This window comes from Ambystoma mexicanum, chromosome 9 (assembly GCF_040938575.1).
Source record: "Ambystoma mexicanum isolate Mex_15411 chromosome 9, UKY_AmexF1_1, whole genome shotgun sequence".
In the NCBI taxonomy this organism is placed as follows: domain Eukaryota; kingdom Metazoa; phylum Chordata; class Amphibia; order Caudata; family Ambystomatidae; genus Ambystoma; species Ambystoma mexicanum.
This window is the reverse complement of record NC_090931.1, coordinates 1,342,868,746-1,342,894,336: the sequence shown is the minus strand read 5'-3', so window position 1 is coordinate 1,342,894,336 and position 25,591 is coordinate 1,342,868,746. Positions and strand designations below refer to the sequence as shown.

Genomic DNA, 25,591 nt, shown 5'->3' with positions numbered 1-25,591 from the left:
CTCAATCAGCAGCGCAGGGCAGGTTTCCCCTGCAACCGAAGCAGAGTGCGCTCTGGCGCCAGCAGCCTCCCGCCACTCTGTCAATCACCTGCCAGCTCTTCAGCCTCCGAAGATCGGTTCTTCAAAAGGCTCCTAGCGCTGATGCGTAATCCTCAGATGGGGGCCATCCTTCAGGATGCTATTGGGGATATGGTCACTCCACCAGCGCCCATAGCCATTCCTCCCATGTATCCGGCGCGAAAGGCCCCAGTGCAGCCTCCACTGGCTCCTTCGATTCCCGCTCCCCTACCTCCCAAAGTACAGGCAGTTCCGCACCAGCCTCCACAGCAGCCACCGGCGCTGGTCTACACACCGTAGCCCACAGCGCCCAGTACTCCTCCACCCACTCTGTACCAACCGGACTCTCTGGTGGACACAGACGAGGCCTTTCACAAACGGCTTGCAGGTTTGGCATAATATCTGGGGCTTCCTCAACCGGAGGTCGAGCAACTGGAGGAAGGGGTCTTGGCAGAAGTCCTCACTCTACGTCCCCCTGCCAGAACGGGGATCCTGATGCCCTGGCCAAGAAGGGGTGGCTCAAGCCCAGCCTGTCAATAGGCGCCTCAACGCCAAGTATAGGCAAATGGAGGGGGATCCACTCTTGCTGTCGGCACACCCTCAACCTCACACTTCGGTGATTACTGCAGTGTCACTCTACTCGAAGCCTCAGTCGTCCTCAACCACCTTGTCCTCAATGCTGCTGGGCAAGGAGAAGATCTTGAAGGCGTACGGTAAGAAGCTGAATGCCTCTATTCACCTGCGTCAATCCAACGCGGATGGCATGCCGGCAGCCATTAACCAAAGGCTTTGGCGGGAAATAGCCGACTTTCTTCTAGAACTTCCGGTGCTGAGCCAAGCGCTTCAAGGCGAGGCTAGCAGAGGGCAAGCTGGTGTCGCAGGACATCATGGAGTCCACCGTGGCCCACATCGATACCTCTGGCCGGGCCATATGCATCGCCACGGACATGAGGACTGCCTGGCTGCCGGCTACTAAGTTTAACACAGACATCCAGGAATGCATATTGGACTTTCCATTCGAGGGTTGTGACCTCTTTCACTCCACCACCGATGATTAATTGGATAAAAAGAAAAACATCTCGCAAACTGCAAAGTCTTTATTCATCCTAACGAAGGCCACGCCCAAGGCGTACACCCAGTCGCATCAATGCTCCAATACAGAAATTCTGAAGAAGGGATCTTCTCTTCTTTTCCAACCTGGTGGTCAAGTGACATTTGGTGGGCCTCTCCAGGCTCTATGCACCGATCAAAAAACCACACCCTGTGTGGGAACTCAATGTAGTGTTGGGCGCCTTGGCGTTCAAACCGTTCGAGCCAATGGCGTCTGCAGACATCAGGCTGGTCACCGTTAAGACAGCTCTGTTGGTGGGTCTCACATCTGCTCGCAGAATCAGCGAGATCCAAGCACTGGTGGCGTCAGAACCCTATATTACTTTTCACAAGGATAAGGTGGTCCTGAGAACACATCCCGCATTCCTACCCAAGGTTGCCGCCTCTTTCCATCTAAACGAAGAGATGGTCTTACCTACTTTATTCACTGACCAGAAGGACAAGGCTCAGAGGGTCTTACACTGTCTGGATATCAGACTCACTCTTGGGAGGGGGAAGGGGGGTAAGGCCCGGTTATCAGGCTTCCAAGGCCTCTATAGCAAGTTGGATGGTTACAGCCATCAAGGAGGCCTATGAGGGGCAGCACAAGCTATTCCCGGCTAACATGCATGCCCATGCAGTCAGAGCCAAGGCCACGGCCATTGCCTTCCAACAGCATGTCCCGTGGCAAGTCATCAGCAGGGTGGCCACATGGCTTCCCCTTCGGCTTTCTGTAAGCACTACTGTTTGGACGCCGCCTCTAGGTCAGACGCGGCTTTCGGGCAGCCGGTTCTAAGGAATCTATTTTCTTAAGGAGGGTCTCCTCTCCCCCCTAGGGCTACATTCAGTTGTAATCGCCCATACAGTATGGAGGAAAGGGGACGGGACGTAAGAGTAATTAAGTTACTCACTGTAGTGACTAACGTAGTCTTTCTCCATAGTCCCCTTTCCTCCATATGTCCCACCATCCTCCCCCCTAATAATACTGGCGTCATTAGGCAATGTTGAATATTGTCGACGCGTCTGAGAAATAAGACTGGCGCTGGTGGGCCGAGTCAGGTGAGCGCATGCTCTCAGGGCTGCGCCTCCAAATTTAAAGGGGAAGAAGGTTTTTTCTGGTGAAAAAGGTTCCGTCCCTAGCGAGGGACGACCATACAGTATGGAGGAAAGGGGACTATGGACTAAGAGTAAGTTAGCGACTACGATGAGTAACTTAATTTTTACAGTACACTTTTTTTGCGAAAACAATTGAGTAAAAATCCAGACTCTTTGCAATCTGTTTTGTAGGTTAACACACGAAGAAAACATATTATTATTATGACCATATTTGGGCACAGACCTTTCTTCGGAAAGCAGCAGATCACTTTATATGCTATATATACACAAAGGCACCAAAAATGCACATGCACATTTTCCAACACATGTTCATGATGCCTTTGCTCACATGATATGCATGTGTTAAAACATGTTCATACGAGTATTGCTGATATAACCGTATTCTCATAGAAGAACATACTCCTGTTTGCTTTTCCTATAATGCCATTAATGATCTTGTAAGAAAATATTCACACTTGTTCTGCCAATATATGCCGGTATCCTGTGTAGGAGCATACTTAATTTGGCTTTGTAAAACAATGACATGCCACAGTAAGGAACTGTCAGCACTAGCTAATGCTGCACCAGTTTAGTACCCCTGCCCCGAAACCTCCAGATGGGGGGCATGTTCCACACCCGGCACACATGCATTCATACAGTATACACCCTCTCATTCACCAATACTTATAAACACAAATCATTACATGCCCTCATAAAAACCTACATAAATGTTATTTTTTTACCTGCAGCCCTTGTCCAGATGCCACCTGCCACAAAGGCCCTTTGCCTCCGTTGCATCACATAACAGGAAGCGGTTCATGCACATGTGATTTGGAGCTGCTGTGGCACGACCATTTCACCACCCATGAGCCTCAATGTGTGGAGAGGTGAGGGAGCGCTGGCTAAACATTTGGCCCTGCAGCAGCCCAAGCCTAAGAAACAACTAGGAAATGCTAGGCAGGGGCATCAAAACTCCCTTGGGCTTGCTTGACTGATTGGGTATGCATGCCGGGGTACTGAACTGTCAAAGGAAAACCACATTTCCCTTTACAGTTAAAGTCCGCCCAGGACTGCTTCATTAGATGCAGCAAGCAGCTGAGGTAGCGCTCAGTATTTTTCTGAGCTTGCTTTACTCCTTCAAATTGGGTGGCGAGTTAGACATCCTGTCGCCCAAGATAGACGAGATACCCGCCTCCTCCTACTCTACGTTAAATGTGCCTCATCAGGACTTTGTGATACTTAATGTTCTTATTAACATCTATCAGGAGGTTAAAAGGAAGGGCACTCACTCTGCACCCACCCCCACTTATTGTGAGGCAAAAAACATTGCCCCCAAGTAGCTACAGCATAGCAACCTTTTTCCTTTTTTCAACAGTAATCCATCTACCTTTTACAAATTGTATTGGCTCTTAAATATAGATCCTTTGTATCATTGTACTTTTAATAGCCCCTCCCCTTATAAATTGTTCCAGACGAATAAGCTAAAGATTTTTCTGTGCCAGCTAAAGGTACTTTCTCTCTAACATGTTGGCTGTCATATTGCACAAATATTACAATTCTGTGAAACGTTTGTTTTGATTCTGAGCCCCATCAATATGTTAAAGTTAATGTGGCATGTGTCTTTGTTGTCCTTTCACAAATGGCTAACAAAACGTAATGTTCTCTTAGCAAAAATGAACTCTTTATTTGGTTTGCTGAAAAGAAAGAATGGCAGTTGTTGCCTTGTCTGTGAATTGCAGGAAACAGGTCACTCTATTGACATTCTCGTATTGTGCAAAGGTTCAATATTCCTGCAGCAAAATAATAAATTAAAGTAATCCATGCTGTAGGAACCCGAACACATTAACATACTGTTTTTACGCACCTAAGAGACTTGATAATGCCACAAGTGAAAGCTAATCTGATCGTATCACTGACACCAGGCTACATGTAACTCCATATTAAATGTACAGGTTTTTTTTTTTTTAATGAAGTCTCAAAGCGCATTGCTACCAGTTTTCCATGTGTGGCAAGATTTAGATGCATTTCTGCTAGTCAGATGGTAGACTTTAAAATGGACCCCAAAAAGTTACATTCTGCTGAAATAGAATTGCTAATAGTTTCCTTCCTCCCACGGATGATATCCCTATCTGCAGCGCAGCTGATCTTTTGAAACTTTTCCGCTACCATGTGGTGCAGCGCGGCTCCGCCCAACTGCTTTATTCACCCTGTGCCGACATGACATATGGCCAGTATATATCAAGGAGCAGTGCCCCATTACCTGCGTTCCTTTTTTCTGCACACTGTTTGCTTCATGAACACGCACTTTGATGAAAAAGAAAAATGTTTTAACACCCTGCCCAACTCCGGGGTTCAAACCTTGCACCGATTGCTGCTGGCTGATGTCTCTATCTTGCCCACACATGATTGGTCTATACTGCTTGGGCATGTACCTGAGGGCCCTCTGGGAAAGGGCGCTGAAAATCTTCACCTACGTTCACAAGGATACGAATGAAGTCGTAAAGTCCCATTCAAGGGTGCGGGGAATGCTGATCTGAGGAGAGATCATCCCAAGCAAGGAAAAGGAGAAGCACTACAAAAGGTCTTGTTCACTGGAGCGCATCTTCCCACGGGCATACATTTCCTTTTTTGAAAAAAAACAGTCAACGCTCCAGGGATTCCCCTGAAAGTGGCAGCTCGAGTACCTTTTCCCAACTAATCCCAGAGGAATGAGAGAGATTTTGCCTGACGATGCTCTACATCGTCGCCAATGCATTTGCAGCTTTGGCCTCGGAGCCTCTGGCACCGACGGGACCCGCTGCATCTTCCGATTAACTTGGGCCTTCAGACGTCTAGGCCTCAACGCCGGTTCATACTTGCTTTTCGACGTCCAACGACAACATGCACTGGGGCTCCTCAGCAATATGCCCCTAACTCTATGAAACAGTTTATCAAAGCTGTACCAGTTCTATAATGAAGAGGGAGAGCAGGTTTGGTTTTGGAAAGCGTTAGTCTCTAGGGAGGAGAGGGATTTCCTACAGGAATTTTATGGGGAAGGTGAAGGCGTCCAAGGGCTGACCGCAGACCTTCAGGAGTCCAGCGGTCTGGACACCTTCGCTTAGCTGGATATCCTTCCAGTCCCTGCTCCGGGTAAGCCTCAGTCATCTTTCCAACGGTTGAGGGCTAAGGTTACTATACCCTAGGGTTGTCTGCGCCATACAGACCGAAAGTTTAGTTTGAATTGAAGGACATTCTGGTTAAAGGACCCAAAAGGGAGACTGTGCTACTGTTCAACTTGACAGGAGAAGCTCCTGTGGTAGAGGTGTGGCAAAGGGACCGCCTCTGAACCTGCAGTTGACTGGAAATGGGCTAGAAAGCAATGTCCTGCCCCCTCAGAGTTGGCAGCTTTTGTCCACCCACGCCTCCTGTGAGCCTAGTGGTACGAACCGCAACTGCAAGCCTGAAAGTTTCGATATTTCCTTCTCTCCTCCCTGACAGAGAGAGTAAGAGACTGAAAGCCTGAGGAAAGGTGGTGTTCACTTTGGGCAGCCTAGTCCTCTGACAAATCCACACTTCTTGTGCTCTAGTGAAGATCTCATTTGGTCTGTGGTCCACAGTGACCAGTGCAGCAGACCACATTCCTGAAGAGTGAGATGAGGAAGTTATTTTTGGCCATGGTCCAAGACAGTTGGGAGGCTTCCAGCCAGATTCTGCAGTCATGACTCAACACTGCCTATTGTCGGATGCTCCATGGCCATGAGTATTGTGGTAAAATGTCACTCTTGAATGATGACATCTGGGTTCGCAGGATGTGCAGGTGATGCTTTGACATGGGTAGAACCTGTTTGGGGCTAAGTCAGATGAACCCCTTCAGAGGTTTCAGTCCTCCAAAGTGACGGCGCAGACTTTTGGTCTAGCATCCAGCAACCCCCTACTCCTCTACGAGCGGTGAGGGTTTACCATCCCCTCTACCCTCCAGAGTGCAAAACCTCTGGGATTTTCTGCCATGAGTCCCATGTGGCAGGGAAAATATTCCCTGTCTTGCTCGGAATGGTCTTGAACCACATCCAATGCGTGGACCTTACAGGTCGTTCAGCAGGGTTACTGTCTTTTTCATTTAGCATCCTACAGACAACTGTCCTTACACCAACATTGTGTCTCCGCACCCCATCCTCTTGGAGTCGTCACATTCTCTCGAAGTGCACAATAGAACTTTTTCCTCACTCAGAACGAGACAAGGAGGGTGCTACTCAACATATTTTCTGGTTCCAAATAACTAGGGTTTGTGCCCAAAACTCGATCCGAGGTTTCTGAATTTAGACATACGAAAGGACAAATTCAAGATGGTGACTCTAGCCTAGATCCTCCAAGCCCATCATCTGCAGGACTGGTTGGTGTTCCTGGATCCTTTAGGATGTCTACTTACACGTGCCCATTCGATAACATAGGAGGTAGCTGATTTTTGTTGTCAGCTAAGAACCAAGTTCAGAGTCCTGCCTCTCGACTTTTCTTTGGACCCAGGGTTTTCACCAAGTTGCTGGCAGTGGTAGCTGCTCACTCACTTCAGGAGGACAGGCATTCATGTTTTCTCTACTTCGACTACTGGCTTGTCTGAGCTTGCTCCCCAGACCAGACGTTGGCACAATTGTTCCACACATGCAGCCTGTTGCATAGCTTGGGACTTTCCATGAACTTCAAAATGTCCCAAGGTTTGCCATCCAAGTCCCTCTGATTCATCAGTGTTTTTGGACACTTGCCTGGGCAAAGCCTTTCCGCTGAGGATTTAGTGGTGAACAGCTCTCAGATGCTACATGTCCTCTGTTAACATAGGATTTCCCAAATCAGCCCTTAGTTGGAAGATTTTCGGACGCCACCCTTTTTATAGTAAACGGGGAAGGCACTGAGGGGTTAGCCAAAACCCAATCAAGGTAAGGAAGCTAAGCAGTCGAGGCTTAGTCTCATGAACATTGTGAGTGCTCTAGGACAACACAGAGCAACACCAATAATTGATGGTAGACCGTAAGTATATACAAATAATTTATTAGGCCTTTAGTTACACACTAAGCATATAGAAATCACAGCTAGGTAGTGCCACAGAGACCTTATAAACCTATATACACATTCACCACTAGGAGAATATAGTTGCATATGAATCCATTACCAGTGCAATACAGGCGAGTAGTCTGATGCTAGGACAAACGGGCAAAACCAACACCAGAACACCTCCCTCAATCCTAAATCAGTCCAACCCTAAAATGATATGGGGCTCTGTGCCCAAAAGTCACAAGTTCCAAAGAATACCTTTTTCCGGTGAGTCTATTTCAAAATGATGCATCTGGCTGTGGTGGTGCTTTTTGAAAGTTTCAAAGTTAGATACATATTTAGCAACGTTCTGGTAACTATTCAACTGAATCCAGTTCACTAGGGTAGACATAGGAAAGGATTATTAACCCGGGTTCTACCACCACAGGTTAGGTCATAGGTTCAGGCCTTTACAACCAATGTTAACCTATGGAGCACGGTTGGAGACAAACAGGTATGTTAACACCCCCCCCCCCCCCCCCCCGATTCTGATTCTTCTAGATACCACTGTAGGTATTACACAATCAGTCTGGGACAATCTTCTGTGCTCTGTTCAGGTGAGAAAGGAGTCTGTAGAACCCACAGGAGAGTGGGTTCTTGTGTCAGGAGTCAGTCGCTTTGCACAGCAAACTCTTCCAGTCAGCTTCCAGAAGAAGACTCAAAACGAAGAAAGATGGAAGACTTCTGCGGTGCAGACCCCAACAGGACACCTCACTTGATTGAAGGAGGAGTGTCCCAATGAAGGTCACCACGGTCAGGCGGTGAACACATAAGCAACCCTAGACCAGCTTCCCTGGAAGTGAGACTGCTTAATATGCAGGAGCAGGCGACTTGTAACATAAGCTGAAGATCTGCAAAGTTCCAGTGCTGTGCTCCGAATGATGATGGCTGCAGCAAGGTTGCCACCAGTTGGTCCAGGGACCCTTCCGAAGGCTGAGAAGGCACAGATCCTCAAGCAAGGGTTGAGACTGAAGGACGTATTCTCTCTACTGGAACACTTCAAGTGTATCTGTTGTCTTCCATTGAGAGAAGGACGTGCGAGTTGTTCTTTTCCAGGCAATCTTCTGGACGGGGAACTGTGGAGGATGCACTGACGGTCAAGTGGACCTGTATGCGTCGCCCCCCCCCCAATCCCTAGTATTCTCCTGGTTCTCAGGAGGCTGCACCTATTAGTGTACCTGTTTGTTGATTATGATCGGCCCGGAGAATGTCTTACCCAAAGTTGTTGCACATGCCCATCTGTCCTCCCTGGTGCCTCCCACAGAGTGGATCTGCTCTACCTGCCGATGTGGGGGCAATAGGGTGGGTTCTCCATCTGAACTTCAGCAGCCTGAACCTTCATGCTTGGCTTTTAGAAGACTGAGAGACAAGAAGTGGGACGTGTTGGGGGACCTTCTTGATGTATCAACTCGGAGACCTGTGATGACATCTATTTATGTCTGCAGATGGCATACATTTTCAACGCAAGTAGACCCGGGTCTTGTGTTTTTGGAAACCACACGCCATTACTCTTTGGTACTGCATGAGCCGGGCCCAGCCTCTTCTTCCATATCTAGATTGGCTGTTGCCATGGAGACAGTGGCAAATGAGCTAGCCGCTTTTCAGTGGTCTTCCCAACTCCCTTCCAATTCTGCCCCCTGGTTTACAGCTGAACTCTGTTCGCTGTGTTTGGCGACCCTCAAAGCAGAGCGAAAATGAAGAAAGCATTATGATGCCCTACTATGCAAGGATTTTAAAAAGCAACGTACAGCCCATCATAAGGCTTTGAAAGCAGCCAAATTGGCTTACTTTGCCAACTCTATTCAATTGGCTGAGATGAGCAGGGTGGTTGCCGGCCTGAAGTCGACATCCCCCCTTGATGACATTCCCTGTATTTATTAAATCAGGCTCCAGAGAATGTATTTGAGATCCTCGCCGAAGCCATGAACTCTTCTCTGGCTTTCAGTCAAATTCCCGCAAAGTTAAAAGAAGCACTGATGATTCCCCTGCTGAAAGACATCTCTAGCTGCCTCAGTCTCATCTAATTATCGTCCCATCTCGCTACTGCCTTTTCTTATGAAAGTGATGGAAGCAGTGGTTAACCCACAGCTGAGGTTTTTTCTTGAGGGAAAAGATGTTCCTGACCCATGCCAAATGGGCTTCCAAACCCCTGATGGGGACAGAGCCTGTTTTGGTGGCATTACTTGATGATCTTACCATGATTAGGGATGAAGGCGGCATGGCATGCCTTATTTTACTGGACCTGTCGGACGCTTTTGACACCATTGACAATGAGATCCTACTATCCAGATTACAAGAGGCTGGGTTCTGTGGACCAGTCTTGGACTGGTTCTGTGATTTCCTGCCTTCTCGTTTTCAAATGGTTTCCGTTCCACCCTATAGATCTTCCTGCAGGGTTCGGCCTTGTCCCCGCTGCTGTTTAATCTATGCACCCGGCCCTTAATGAGACTTATCTGGTCATTTGGGTTCTGGAGTGGGAGCAAGGCTAAAACGTTGTCTTGACGCCATCCAGGTTTGGATGGAAGCCAATTGGTTGAAATTGAATGGTGGAAGGACTGAGGTCTTGATTGTGGGCCCGACTGATGCCTCGGCGGGTCAGACCTCTGAATTTTGGCTGCCTTCACTTGCATCTTTGCCAGAACCTGCCAAGGTGGATCGGAATTTGGGCATCAAAAAACCTATTTCGCTGACCATGGAAAACCCGATAAATTCGGTATGTGGGCTCGGCTTCCTCAAATTGAAGCAGTTGAAGAAAGTTCTCCTTTTTTATTTCTTGGAAATTTCATCCTCAGGTAGTCGCAGCTTGCCTTAATGGGAGCATCAATTACTGCAATGCCATTTATCTGGCCCAACCATCGTATCTCACTCTACGCCTTCAAGTGTTGCAAAACGCAGCAGTTCGATTAGTGAAGCCGATCCCTTTTGGTCAGCATGTCTCTCAGGCGCGTCAATCCCTACACCGGCTGCCGGCTGCGGCCTGTGTTAAACTTAAAGCCTCTTGTATGATCCACCTAGCTCTGAGTGGGAAAGGTTGTTGGGCCATTCTGGAGAAACTACAGAGCTATAGTCCAGGCCGCCCCCTCAAATCTACTGATGCTGCGCTCCTATGCGTTCCTAAATATGGATAGGATCGAATCAGGGGCAGGGCTTTCTCCATTACAGGGCCTGGACTCTGTAATTTACTGCCACCTGAGCTGTGGCACACCAGACTTTGCAATTTTTAAGCAAAATTTAAAAACAAACCTATTCATGTGATTCTCCGCTCTCATCTCTCCGGTATCTTTTTTAAAATGCAGCATGATGCCCTTGGTGACAGTGTGCAATATAAGTACTTGATTGATTGATTGTGGTTCACAGAGAGGGAAATGGACACTTTCTGCGCTTTATACCCTGTTTTGGATTTGTTGCTGCCTTTTTCCCTATTGGGCTTGCAGGTTGGCGCTGTTAACGGGTCCCTCATTGCCATTTTGATTTTAAGAGGTCCCCGGAACAGGGCTCATTCTTCACAATCCCGGTTATGCAGTAATTGCAGGGATAATGTAACCAGTTTCCTCCATGCCAGTTTGTGCTTCTAGCATGATATTTGAATTTGGTTTTGACTTTCCTCATAGGAGCTCCATTGGAGCCTCTGCATTCTATTTCTTATTACCTTAAGGCGATTGTTCTGGTCGCCATCACTTCTGATAGAATGATGAGTTGAGCTCAAGAGTTATCTGTTAAACCTTTCTATATGGTTTTCCCCAAAGAGGAGACATTGGGAGTGAGACCCTCCTTTCTTCCGAAAATGGTCTCGGATTGCTATCTCTCTCAAAAGATCCAACTCTGTGTTTTTCCTCATCCACCACATCCTCCATAGGCAGAGGAACAATTCCATCGGCTGGATCTTGTGCAGGCTCTCGGCTACTACGTCTCTCGGACAAGGGATGTCAAGAAAGATTACCAGCTTTTTGTTATGCTGGTGCTCATGCTGGCAGGACTGTGACTGAACAGAGCCTGTCGAGGTAGATCATTCTCTGCATCGCGAAATGCTATGATCGAGCTATTAAGGATGTGCCTGATAGTCGCAGTTCTTTCTTATGGATGTTCCTCATAAAGGTTGCTCATTGCCCTCCTTACCAATTTGCCTATCTTGTTTGAGTGGTCAGAAATGTGAGGCGGACCGCTTTGGGAAGGGTTTTCAAAATATGCCATTTTATTAACTCAAAAGGTTGGATAAACGCCTCACTATCCCTACCCTGATGAGGATATCCCTGCCTAAAATAAACTAAAGGAAACACTCTTAACAAAAGGTTTCTGTCCCTCACACTTATACATACAGTAATTCAACAAGGTAATGTATGGCAGTTCAAAATCAACAATTATAACAGCTGAGTTCACTATAAGGTAACTTTCTTCTTGCAATCTGGGTGAATTCTCCTTCCCCAGATTCAAGCGGGATACTGTTCAACAGTTCCAAAAGAGTAAGGAAATCATGACTTGTAATAAAGTTCCAACACAGTTCTTTGTTCCAACTTGATAATAAAAAGTTCTAACGCAGTTCTTTGGCTCCCATTTGTAATTGTAACAACTCAAACACCTCTTCGCAAGAACCAAGGACACTTCCTTAGTTCATTGAAGTCAACATAACTAGTCTTTTGTCAAGGTTGTTTCATCACAGCTCCCTTGTTATACTCCCTTACCAGGTCATCGAATCACAAACAAGTGCCTCTGTGGTTGAGCTCAGCTTACAACAGCCTCATAATGTCTCTTGCTTCACACCACCAGGTTTTAAGCAATTCTTCAGGGAGAACGAGATTCACATCAGTGTTCTTTATGGCACTTTTGTACCTTCCAACACATCTGTAAGTTATGCTGCTCCCCTTCTGAATCAATTTCCCAGAAGGGCAGCCTTGCCACTTTGATTTCCCCGCTTCTTCATCAACCAAAAACAGACCATGGCATGGCCATATTATGCTACTTCCTTGGCTTTGGTTATGTGGCTTTATAGCAGCTTTTGTTATGCACTTCAAATATGGGCAATACATTTTACAAACTCTGTGACCTTCATTTACCCCCTTCTGTCTTTGGCAATGTTTGTTGGTTTTAAATTATCTTGCTCTCCTTTTCTTTTGGATTGGGTAATTGTAGTTTGCATTAGGTTTTGAAATTATTGCCCCATCTTGTTCCTGGGTATTAAATAAACGTGCATGCTTAAAGTTACAGTCCATTGATATTACAAAATAATGCTTTCTCTGTTTCCTGCCAGTTTGGTATTCAAAATTGCCTCGATGCGTTTTTTCATCTCTACACAACTGTTTTCTCACATTAAAGAACCTCCGCTAACCTTGTGAGCGATCACGGTCCACACCGGTATCGCAGCAGCTTGGTTAACTCACGGAGTATGGAGTCTGCTTCCCTCGCTGCTCCCAGGTCTTCTGTCTCAGCTGCTGCTGTCCGCGGTCGGGCAAGCTACTGCTTCCAGTCTTCCGCTGCTCACGCTTCTCGCACACAGAGCTTCCAATGCTGAAATGGTTCTCAGGGTGCTCGCCTGCCACTGGAGACAGCCAGGGGGAAACCTCTTACACTTTCGCTTCCTGCCGCACAGCCTCTGCAGTCACGGTCTCCAGAGGGAAAGCTTCCTTCTCTGATACTTCCTGCTGCGCAACATTTGCAATAACAGCTTCTGGAGGTGAAGACCCTCTCAGGACCGGCCACTGCTAGACACTCTACAGTGGTTCCGGTGTCCTCTCGCTCCTCCAGTTTCTTCTTCTGCTACAGCGTGAACCGTTCACTCCTCCTCCACCTACGACTACTGCTCCACTCCTTCTGCTTCTTCATGGCCGGCACCTGAGGGGTCCCTTTATGCTTCCCAGTCTCCCCCAGCTGTGGGTAATTCCCACTAAACAGCATGAAGTAGCACTTTTATTACTCTGCAGCCCTCTTCTTCGTCCCAGTACCTTGGGGGATTATGGGACTTGGAGTCCATCATGCAAAATTCATTTTTCCTAGCGGGAATGTTATTTTCATGCTTATTTCTTTATCTAATTATATTCCTTAAAGGAATATTACAAGGATACTGTGACCGACTTTCTGCAGTCTAGATTGGTATTATTTTCAGACTTTGCTTCACTATTCCTTTGCGGTGTAGGTGACCATCCAATTTTGAGTCTCCCAGTTTGTGAAAGGGTTTTCTTCCCATGCCTAAGGTTCTATGAATGTTTCACCCACATTAAGATGTTCAACTTGGGAAGTAAAAAAGCTCTCTGACAACAAGCCATTACAGATTTTGCCGTCATTGACATTTCTTCCCTGGAGAAAGATAAATACTGTGTTTTACCCAACAGAGTCCTCTTATTTGCCTGGGCCCTGTCTCCTCCCAGGCGATCCTCCCACACAACATCACCCCCAAGGTCAAGATCAGAAAGCATTGGCCTTTCCCTGGCCACCTGGGAGGAGACTTTAGGCAAAGTCTCTGAGTACTCCATAGGATTCATCACACTTGGCTGATAGCTGGTACACCTTTTTCGTTCCACAAACCCTCTGCATGCTAGGTAAAAAAGGGTGGAACTGAGGTTATGGGCTGCAGCGCCTTGATTTATAATGGCTCGACGTCCTGTGCGGGGCACATAGAGGCATCTGGCGGAGCTGCAGATAGGGATATCATATCCTCTGTGAAAGGAGCATCGATCAGAAAGAACATTACCAAGAGGTAAGTAATTAGTATATCTTTCACTGAATCTTGCATCTAAATTATAAGAATATTATTCTAAGTTGTTTTCCTTTCTCTCCTTAAGGATCAAAGTAACAATGAAATTTTGATTGGTGTGGTATCTGGAGGAATAATAATTTATAAGAATAGGGTACGAATGAACAACTTCCCATGGTAAGGAAATAGTTTCATTGTCTTGTGTTAAATTGTGTTTTACATTTAATGCATGCTTTTATACTTTGACATTTCTACCGAAAGAAAATAATTATCTACTTATAAACACTAGAGTTTAAAAGTTAACAAATCTAAATGGAGGATGATGCTTCTTGAATGTATTGCTTTTTCTTAAATTTGTTTTTGCCGTGGTTTTAGTGAAATAGCATTTAACATTGTTGGATTTTACTTAAATGTTTAATCTGCCTGGCGAGAGTAGCCGAGATTGTGACTTACCGTCTGTTCTGCCATCCACATTGCTCATAAGACTTACCTTTGAGTCCAAGAGATGCTCAGTATTGAATACACACAATGGTAGGCACCATTTATAGTCTGCTGCTATCTGGTATGCACTGCCACCCTTGTGCCTTGAAATTATTGCCTAATGTGGAAAAAGCACTTCCAATGGTGCAGTGCTTCTGGAGAAGAAAAGGTGACTTATGTTTGAGTAGGGCTGGCGGTCTGTGTGTCTGAAGCAAGTATTCGGCACAGAGCTGCAGCATCTTCAGAGTGGAGCGCTTTTGTTCCTGCAGACTAGGAGCAGTGCCTTCTGTTGGTTTCCTGTACGCTTCTGGATCTGAGCGCTGAAATTGTGGTACAATAAATTGATATACTTCTATGGAGGACATTTAGAGTATGAAGGTATGGTAAAAAAGTTGGAACATAATTACCATCTCTTTTACTACATAAGCATACTACAGGTTAAGCTTAGTTTGATTATTTGTAATGCACATATGCAAATGGTACCAGGCAGACATTGTCTGCATCTGGGCACAGCTGATAAAAAAGATGTTAGGAGAAGTCCACTGTGCTCAGGCTGCAAATCTGAGGAACAAGTTTTAGAAAAAGGGAAGTCTTCTTTTTTGTTGCTGAAAATCAAAGGATTAAGGGAGTGTAGCTGTAACGGGAGGTTATTCCAGAGGCGGGGCCCAAGTCAAACGTATATTGCATCTGGTAGTGGGCATGCTGGAGGAATATATAGCAAATGTTGTTTGGTGGGTCAGAGGGAACAGGCTGTCACATGATCTGATTTTAGAATAGAACTACTTGGGTGCAAAGCCGTGGATACATATAAAAATCCAACCATATTTAAAAATGTGCCATTGGGAGACAGGGAGCCAGTGTAAGGAACATCTGGCAGGAGAAACTAAAGTGAACTTTGGTAGTTTGCAAGCAAGCGTGACTGCCGCATTTCGAATAGTTTGGAGGGGCCTAAGCAAGTAATTTGGTAACCCAGCATACAGAGTATTTGCGTAGTTAAGTCGAGAGTTCACCAAGGCACCAACCACTGAAGCGTGAGTTACATTCGGCTGTATGCCTTGGCATCCGTAAGCAGTAGAAGGAAGATCTGGTAACCTCATTAACTTGTTAATTTCATGCCCGGTTCCCCGATGATAACTTCTAGAGTTTTTAACTTGTTAGCGGATCTAGTGAGCAGGTCGAACGAGACCAGTGGTGGGGACATTTCAAGAGGTCTTTTTCAAGAGATGAAGGGGCCTCTGCAGCATTGGCTGCCTCAGTTGGATTCAATTCAGTTGATTGCCCAACCATAAATTAATCTCGGAAAGGCAAGAATGTAAATATGAAAAATTCTCATGAGCACCAGAAACTGAGGCACAGTTGCAAATAATCTGCAGGAGAATGGAAGTGGATGTCAAATCTTCTAATAGATATTAAAGTCAAAATGTAAATGTTAAAGCAAGGGACTGAGAGGGGAGCCTTGGGGGACCCTAACATTTTTGTTGTTCAAACAGTGAGGAAGTCGAGGTGCATGAGCCAATCGTGACACCCTGATAACTATTGGAAAGTAAGTGTTGAAACCCAGATTACGGACAACCCTGGAATTCCAGCCAGGGCCACAAGTCGAGATAGCCAAGTACTGTGGTCCACCGTGTTTAAGGCGGAAGACAAATCCAATATCACCAAAATGGACAAATAGTCCTGATCTGAGTAATGGAGGGCATTATCCCACACCGAGACCAAGGCAGTTTCTGCCCCAGTCCGAAATTGCCTATTGCTCGGGAGTTTGGGGGGGGGGTCAAGAAGCGGGTGAGCCTTGACAAAGGCACCTAGTTGTAAGGTCACCATCATTCCAGGGGTAGCACGTGCCATCCCAGGCCATTACCTAGATACACCACTGTTGCCCAGAACAATTGCCAGAGGTTTAAGATTTATTCCAAACCTTCTAGCTATCACCTCTTTGTTCGAGCCTTGCATGCAGAGCTATGGAGACCCAGTGTAAAATCAGGATTTTTGGGGGCATGGCTTAGCAACAAGCTGGGTAACTGGAGGGACTGCTCAAAGAAAGTGGTAGGACTTCAGAGCTGCAAGTTTTTGAAACAAAAGGGTGACGTCCTGCCACATACATTTACATCAATAAACCTTTGCATTTTTATTTGCTGCAAAGGTTATATCATTTTGCATGCTAAGTATCATAGGAACTGTATACTCATGATTAGTAGAGGTATGAATACAAAAAGAATATCAAGGATGACTATTAGCTTATTTATTTAGCTGATGTCAAAAAAGAATATGGGTTCAGTTTCCCATAGTATTTAAAAGTTTTTTTGACCAACAGTTGCCTAAAAGTTGGCAAACCTATTGAAAACAGAACAAAACAAAGAGCAAACTGGAGACACAATTCAAGTTATTTATACATGGTCATAGATTTGCTAGTGCATATACATAAAAGCAAGGCAATTTTGCAGCAATTATGATCAAAAGAACACATAGAACGTGAAACTGTAAATAGTGAACCGGAGTTTAGTCTTCACAAAAACATCCTGATAGTTGTTTCCAAGGTGTGCTGGATTTTTTGGGGAGGTAACCAAGTCTTTGGTCTGCGTCTAGATATTGATCAGATGGTGTATGGGGACGGGAATGACTAGCCCAGATGGTGTATGGTCCCGTGACGTTTTGGCGTGGAACGCCGTCAAGGGTCTTGACCCGGTCTACCTTTTGAAAGTGGGGGTCCGGAGGTGGTTGAGTCATCTCTGCGGAGGTGAATTGAATCAGCGTGCCGTGTCAGCTGACGCTGATTCAATTCGCCTCCGGACCCCCACTTTCAACAGGTAGACCGGGTCAAGACCCTTGAAGAAGGCGTTCCACGCCGAAACGTCACGGGACCATACACCATCTGGGCTAGTCATGCCCGTCCCCATACACCATCTGATCAATATCTAGACGTAGACCAAAGACTTGGTTACCTCCCCAAAAAATCCAGCATGCCAGATTGCTGCCATACATAGCACTCTCAGCCCGACCCGAATGCAGGGATACTGCTCTCTCCTCCATCATGCAGGGCTTGGTCTGCCCTTCCAGAGGACGCAGTCAGGGCTTGCCGACTCCAGTCTCCAGGCACTGCGCTTGCAGACGCTAAGTGAACTCCAAGAGTTGTCCTGCATGTACCTGCCATCTTGTGCCGACTCTGGAGGTCTGGTTGCACCGACAAGGCCCTCAGAGGGTCTTTGGTGCTGGACCCTCCTGCACGTCCTATGAAAGCTGGGCGCCTCTGCATTTGCCCCGATTGCCGCAATCCCACACCCTAATGCTGGCTACATATGAATCACCTTCTCGCTCAATCGGAGCACATAGTCTGAGCCTTCCTCTTGGGATCCAGTATCCAGAGCCCCTGCTCAAGGTACTTCTTGCTCCCTAGCCCATTGGAGTTGTATGCTGCAGAGTTCCACTCTTCAAAGTTGCCCGGATGACCACCAAAGCCCATTAACATCCGCGCTCCTTTTATTAGCATGTGGACACTTATGACGGAAATAGAGATCAAGTGAGATTGAGTATCTGAGGGGCAATTCAAGGGGCTTAATTTTGCTGTCCTGGCGGGGAAGGCGTCTAGGGTAGCGATGTTTTATCTCTTATGCACAACCAAGAGAAATATAGACCCCTGGAGTTAACGACAGAAGCGCAAGGGCATGCTACATGCCTCTGAGAGGAGAGTAGTGACTCGTCAGTCTTGGTGATTAGAGCGCACTTGCACCAAATGCTCGCTGATATTAAAAAAAGGAGATCCACCCGGGTCGCACCTAACATGTCATGCACAAATGAGATACTTATTTATTGTCTCTATAGGTTCAATATTCTGAGTGATATACCACTCATTATCACACCCTTCTGAAAATACCCCCAGGTCAAACTGAACCAGGAATGAGGCTGGTTGGTAAAGGTATTATTTATGTAAAATTCAAAGCAATCATCAATGTGGTGACAAAACAAATCCGAAAGTAGGTAATGCAGTTGAATTCACTTTTGAGGAGCACAGAATGTAAAACCCAAACAAAAGAACAGTTTTGGTGTGTTGAAAAGATACCGCTTAGGTTAAGATTTTCCCCTGAAAAGTTCTTAACTCACAAATAAGCAATTCTACACAGATGTAAGTAAGCAGCAGGTATTCAGGAATAAAAGAACAGTATATAGAGTTTGAATACAATCTTCCCTCCCAAAACAAGACAAAACGTTTTTGTAACTTTTACACTTTTAAAATGACAGTTGAAAATGGCTGTGTGAAACAATGAAAAGTGTGCAAAAATCCTTAAGTTGATATAAATTCCCATCAGAGCAACACTAAACAGGTCCTAACAAACATAAGCTACAATATGAGCAACAGAAAACACTTTAAATCAGAATGGGAGGTTGGGAATACTTTGAAGGGGAAAACACACATGTAAAACTTTGCCAAATTGCAAATTTCCGCCTAATTTTCACTATGCGATTTTTAATAAAAACTGGTCAAGGAAACTGTTTTGGGATGGCCCTTCTGGTTGCTGGACACTGTAGATCAGTGCGATGGCGATTTTCAGCAGGCAAGCCTTAATGGTAGCAAGCCAGACTGGCTCAGAATTGTTTCCCTGAAGTTTGGGATGGTTCAGGATTTGGGCCTAGCTGAAAAGAGTTAAGCAAATGCTGAAGCCTGGGTTTTGCAAAGTAGTCTGGATCAGGACAAGATGAAGAATTCTGGAACAGGGTGCCACACGGAAATCAGGATGGAGTCAGGAATCGGTGTCTGTGTGTTGTGAGGTTCCCTTATTTATCATGCCAAGTGACATCACTAAGTTTATGCTAGGAGCAGACTTACAATCCACAGCCACAATGCTGTGATAGGTCAAAGGCACTTGCCTTTTCCTGGTTGGAAGACAGAAAATGCTGTCATATTTTATGACATGACTTGGGAAACTCCCACAGTTATTTGGACCGAAATTTAACTTTCCCCCAAATAGACATTTCTATAATTATGCCCTCTAATAAAATGGGACACATACATTACATATTTTGTGGATTATATTTACATCCAACTCCAGGTCAGTGAGAGCTGGCTTTGTCTTTCTGTGGAATTTTGTCAGTTTTAATCATAAAGATTTGGTCTAACAATTCATATTTTGGTACATGTCTGTGCAATCACCCCTAGAACACGGGTATACAGTATTAGATTTGCAGCCTTAATAGTCTTCGCGCAATTAGTGTTTTTGTATAACTTTGGTTCCTTATGCAGTACAGGGTTCAATCACGTATTCAAAGAAAGAGCATAAAGTTAGATTTACAACTACCAACTTTTAGATTTATCCTCCTTCTTGTGACAAAGTTTAACGTCTTTAAAGCTTTATTACAAATAGGCATTTAACCACCAAAAGTGCTTATCAGTTTTTTTTACTTTTCTTTCAACTGGCAACAGCTGTCAAATTCCTTTGATCAGGGTGGGGTCCTCTTCCTTGAGAGGGAAGTTTCCTGCCCGTCCCCTGTGGGGATGGGTGTTCAAGCCTGCCATTGTCTTTGGCTGGGGCCCAGACAAAAGTCTGATGAGTTCTTTGTCATGAGTATGCGAAAACCTCCCAGCAGCAATTGGTTCTTTCCTGCCAGCAGTGAGGTGTCACCCATTCCCAGGCTGAGGCTGTCAGATCAGAATTAAATAGTTAATTAACTCAGGACTGGGTTTTAAGTTTACCTACATATTTCATTAAACATTTAAAATGACACAGTGTATAGGTGGATTTTGACATTTAGCTATCCTTTGACATTGCTTTACAAAATTAGGCCTTTCAACAAAACATGCTTTTAAACAGGCGATTTTGCACTTTCTTCCTGAAAAAAGCACATTTAAACTGAGTCCTCTAAATCAATTTTCCTCTGCAGCACACACATTTTATTATTCAGCACCAGTTCTTTCCTTAAGTGCTGGGACTTGCTTGCAGTCTGGATATATGTATCCAGTCTTTTGTTTGGAGTTTCTGCCTGCACAGTTGAAATTGTTACATGTTGTCATTTTAGCCGCAGTTTACCCATGGAACTGAAAACAAATGTTGTTGGGCTGGTTTTTCATAAAATACATTTCTTAGCTGCTGTCGGTCAATGAGGCCTTGCTCCTCTGAGCCACACTGGATGATCTGTAACCCTTTTACTCTCAAGGATTCACTGGAAGTGAATGGATCTAGCACCAAAACAGCACTTTGAAGATCGCAAAGCTACATTTTAAAAGGCATTTTCGTTTTTCAGGACAATTCTGCTGCCTTTCTCTATGTTGAATGTAACAGAACCACTGGCATGCTCCTGCAGCAGAATTCCGTTTTCACCCCCCTTGACTATGAGTGGCAGGGTGTGCAGCCTTTTTTGGTTGTGACCCAAACGCAGTTTTGCAGATTTTTGCGCGCACAGGGATTAGCGCATCCATTTTTGGCTGTTTCTTTCCCCATTTGTAAAGTGATGCAGTGGGGCACATTTGATGGGTCAAAATATCCCACAGGGTGTTCTCCTCTTTCCAGATTCTGAACAACTGGGCTTAGGATGTCCTGGCCATGATCCTTTTTTATAAGCACATAGAAGAAATCCTGTGAGCAGGATGCGCTCACCCGGACTTCACATTCAAGGGCTTCACGATCGCACTCCTGCAAGACCTGGTTCCCTCAACCCTGGTTAAGACGCTCGCTTTCAGACTTTACCCAATGAATGAGAAGTAAAGACATCAAATACCGCTGGAGGATCCCGCTCGGAGTGCTCTTCACATGGGAGGAGGAGCAGCGCACAATCTCCATGACTCAAAAAGCGATGTCCATCATGAACCCGTCGTCCCGTCCATTTTTTCCCAGCCCAAGCGGGGAGGATGGAAAGATCTCAGGGCACCCGAAGAGAGCAGTGACCTTGTCTAAATTGGCCAGATCTAGGTACCGCAGATGCACCGCGCTGGTGGATGGGAAATCTACTCCTGCTGATCATCCGAAGAGCTGAATAGACTGCTGAGACATTGATGGCACGTACCTCGGGTGCTGTTCTTTTTTTCTTTCCCTCTGCTCGGATTGGGCCCCAGGATTTTTTCCTCAGCCTTTCCAATGGGCTCTCCTACTGCCAGTTCAGTTCTTCGGTGGGGGTGGTATTGTTGATGTATTGAGGAGTCCCGCCCAGTAGTTCTCCTTGCCTTCGTCCCCAATGGCCATTGGTAAGGCTGGGTGGGATTTTTGTGGGGTATGTGAGGGGGTGCGAAATCTGAGGTTGGGGTTCTGGTTTGAGGGGGATTGTTTGGGTTTGTTTACTTTGCTTTACAAAGTTAGCTGGAATTAAGTGCTTGGAGGAGCCAGAATCTAACCTTACTCTCGTCAACATGAAATGTTCTCTAAATCTGCTCATCGGGGGAGGTAGAACTGTTAAAAAGTGCTACGATCAATGTGCAAGGTCTGAATTCTCTGGTTAAACGGGGATTAATGCTCTGGAGGCTCCAGATGTCCATAGCTATGCTACAAGAAACTCACCTGCTTTCTGAGGACGCGTCTCGCATAACATGTAAATCCTTTCCAAAGCAATACTATGCCGCAGCAGGGATCAAGCAGAGGGGGTTGGCTATTCTCCTGGCTAGAGATGTTCCTTTCCAGGTGGATGCTCAGGGATCCGGAGGGTAGATATTTGCTGGTGAAGGGTACTTTGAGCTCTGCTTCCATAACCTGGTTTCTCTATACCTTCCTAACGACAACAAGCCCGACTACCTGACAGCTCTGCTCCCGCTAATAGCGGGATTCGCCGAAGGGGGAACTCCTCATTGGAGGCGATTATAACTTGAACCCTTACCTGGCCATAGATAAATCTTTACTGACCACTTCAGGCGATTATAGGCACTCCCTTGCACTAATGTGTTTCTTACGCGAGTTGGGTGTGGTGGACGTCTGGAGGCTTTTTCATGGGGGGATTTCACTTTTTACTCTAACGTTCACAAAGGGTTCTCGCGCATTGATCTACAATTGGTCTCTTCACTTGTTCAATTTGTTTCAAACACCTTTATCGGCCCTAGATTATTCTCTGACCATTCACTGATCTCTTTAGAGCTTCATCTCCCAGAGGCCCGAACAACACAGACGTGAATGGCGCATTCATGATCCGCTTCTCCTCGATGCCCCGCTGCGCACAGAGGTGGCAGATGTTATTGCTAACTATTTTAAAGAGAACAGGGGCACAGGACGATGTGGTACGGGATGCTCTGAAGGCTGTAGTCAGAGAAGAACTTATTAGTTGCTTGGCCTCCCATTTTGCAGCTAAAAAGCACAATATGGACTCCCTAGAGTCTCAACTTGGAGACTGTGAAATTACTCAGGCTCGCGTCAATTCAGCGAGATTCCTCCGTGCGCTACAGTTGGCTAGGTCCAATCTGAATGTCCTGATGGCCTCCAATAGAGCTAATTCTCTGATCCGCAGGAGAAAATCTTACTACTCTCACTCTAATTAAGCCAACAGATTTATTGCGCACAAATTGAAGCTGCAGAAATCCAGGAATGGCACACAAAGGATCAGGGACGGGCAAGGAGTACATTACCTTCGCTGATTACTGTGAATCCATCCTCAAGGCAAAACCTGTTGTCGAAGACACTCAAGCTACTTTCCTGGCTGGGGCCTTGCTACTTCGCCTTTCGGAAGAATGGATCTTACTGTATACCCCAATTTCACAAGAAGTGAAGCGGGCTATCCATTCCCTTCACAACCAAAAGACTCCTGGCCCAGACGGTTTTTCCCCCACTGTTTACAAGACCTTCCGGACACAGCTGTCGTGTCCCCTTACATCCCTATTCAATTAATTCTTAACGTCGAAGGTGGTGACACAAACAATGGGTGAATCCCTCCATCCTTAATGCTGAAGGCAGACAAGGACGCAACATCTTGTGGGTCATATTGCCCTTCTTAATACAGACGCTAAGGTTTTGGCTACATGTCTCATGGAATGCCTCCCCTCCCTGATCCACCCAGATCAGGCTGGCTTCATAACGAGCACAGCATACATAACATCAGGCAGGTCATTAATGCGATAGAGCTGGGAAGAACTTGAGCGACCCCCATTTTCTTTGTTGGTGTTGGATGGCAACAAATCCTTTGACAGAGTGGACTGGGGATTCATAAGGTTGATCTTGCAAAGGTTTGGGTTTAGCCCCATCTTGATGTCCTGTTATGGCTCTCTAAGGATCAGAATTTCAATCAGTCGTCGGTATTCATGTTTTATGTTTACTACGAGTGACTAGCCAGGGGTATCCCCTTTCACTCCTGATCTTTGTGCTCGTGATGGAACATCTGGCAGCCTGGATTCAGGCCAACTGCAGAATTGCAGGTTCGCGCATTGCAGGAATAGAACAAAAGGCTGCCCTTTATGTGGACAATGTCCTTTATGCTGACGGACACTCAGGCGTCACTTTGGGACGCTTTGCAGCTCATAGCAGGATTAATGGTGGTTTCTGGCTTTACAATCAACGTGGAGAAATCTAAGGGCCTAAACGTATCGAGTCAATGGATGCCATGTCTAATACAACAAGATTTTCCATTGTGTTGGTGTGACTGAGAATTGGACTATCTGGGAGTCAAATTGACTCCAGTAGTTACAGATTTGTACAGGTCTACCTTTGTGCTGCTCTTTAGAGCTCTGGCAAGCAACCCATTCAGGTGGGCCTCTCATGACATCTCCAGGCTGGGTCGGAACACAGCGGTCAAGATGAACATTATACCTAGATTACTGTATCTTGCCTCAGATCTCCAATTCCCATTGCCAGAGCCTTTCTTCAGGCTCTACACCGAAATGTTATGAGCTTTATATGGGGAGGGAGAAAGCAGAGAGTTGATAAGCAGGTCCTCCACACCAATAAGTACTGCAGTGGCCTCGAACTCCTGCTCCTCCAGAACTATGTGACAGCTAATATCTCTGGGCTGTTCTTATGGTTAAGGGGACAGCGTTATGGGTGAGCATGGAACAGTCGGTAACGGAATTCCCCTTGACCCTCCCATATTTAGCCGTAGCAGACGGTATAGGACGAATTGACCGAATTTAAAAGTCTGACCCCACCAAAATACCTAAAACAAACACTACGAACATTTTGGACTACCAAAAGTCTGCACTTTCCATGGTATGAGTTTAGGTGTTTCGGTGGGGTCGGACTTGGGGCTTGTTGGATTGCCCCCCGATACCCTGCTCACTCACCAAATGAAACAAAAAAAAAGCCAGGGTTTGCGGAGGTGTCCCTCGCAATACCCCGCTCACTATACTTTACAGTATAGTGAGCAGGGGTTGCGGAGGAAACCCCCGCAGCACACCAGAGGAAAAAAAGGACACTGCGGTGCTGGTTCCCGATCACGGAAGTGAAAGTGAAAAACTGCTGCCGCAGGGACACAGCGTGAAGGAAAGGTAGATAGGGTGTGGGTATGTTGGGGGTGTGTTAAGGGTGTGGGGGGTTATGGGTGGGGGTGTGGGTTTGTAGGAGTTTTAAATGCGTGTTCGCATGGGAAATGTACGAACCTTTTGTGTTTCGCACATTTCTCATGCAAACCTTTCTGCAACAGAAAAATCGTGCAGATACTAGCAACAGATCTCACAGGGAGTTGCTCCGATTTACCACTAGATCCAAGCTCTCCAATTGGGATACCGCGATCAAGCGGAAGGGTTCCCGAGGGTGTGGGGGCATGGGGGGCGTTGCTTGGGCTCTTTCTCTCTGCTATTGCGCAATCCCCGATTTGCCTCAGGCATGGAACTGGGTGCCTTTTCTCAACGGAAGGAAGGTGCACTAGAGCGACTGGCTCAGCTATATTAGGAGGGCTCCCCACTGACCTTTGCCAAATGCAAGAGCAAATTCCATCTTTCTGAGATTGGAGTGTTTCAGGTATTGCTAGCCATTCCACTGGATTAGTGACCCTACGACCCGAGCAGCTAGTACTAGACCCCTTTGTGGCCTGCAACTATCCCTTCCGGAGGGCGCTTCCGCCAAGATGATCTCTAAGGCTAGAGATTGCTAGATTGATCAAACTCTTACACTCAGTTTGCATACATGGCCTAAAGTAGACCCAGGGCGCCCTATACCTGAAGAAAATTGGGAACGAATCTGGCGGAGGGCAGCGACCTCCTTTCAATGAGTACTTCTACTTTTGTCCAAG

General features: G+C 46.2%; 1 protein-coding gene across 2 annotated transcripts in view; it reads left to right on the top strand.

Annotated features, from left to right (window-relative positions):
- Positions 1–25,591, top strand: part of PTPN4 (protein tyrosine phosphatase non-receptor type 4) — a 2,055,941-nt gene that overhangs the window by 479,324 nt on the left and 1,551,026 nt on the right. For both annotated transcript variants that reach the window (XM_069616750.1, XM_069616749.1), the window contains one exon: positions 14,076–14,164. In XM_069616750.1, coding sequence (XP_069472851.1) covers positions 14,076–14,164 — 89 coding nt within the window. The remainder of the gene's footprint in view (positions 1–14,075; positions 14,165–25,591) is intronic.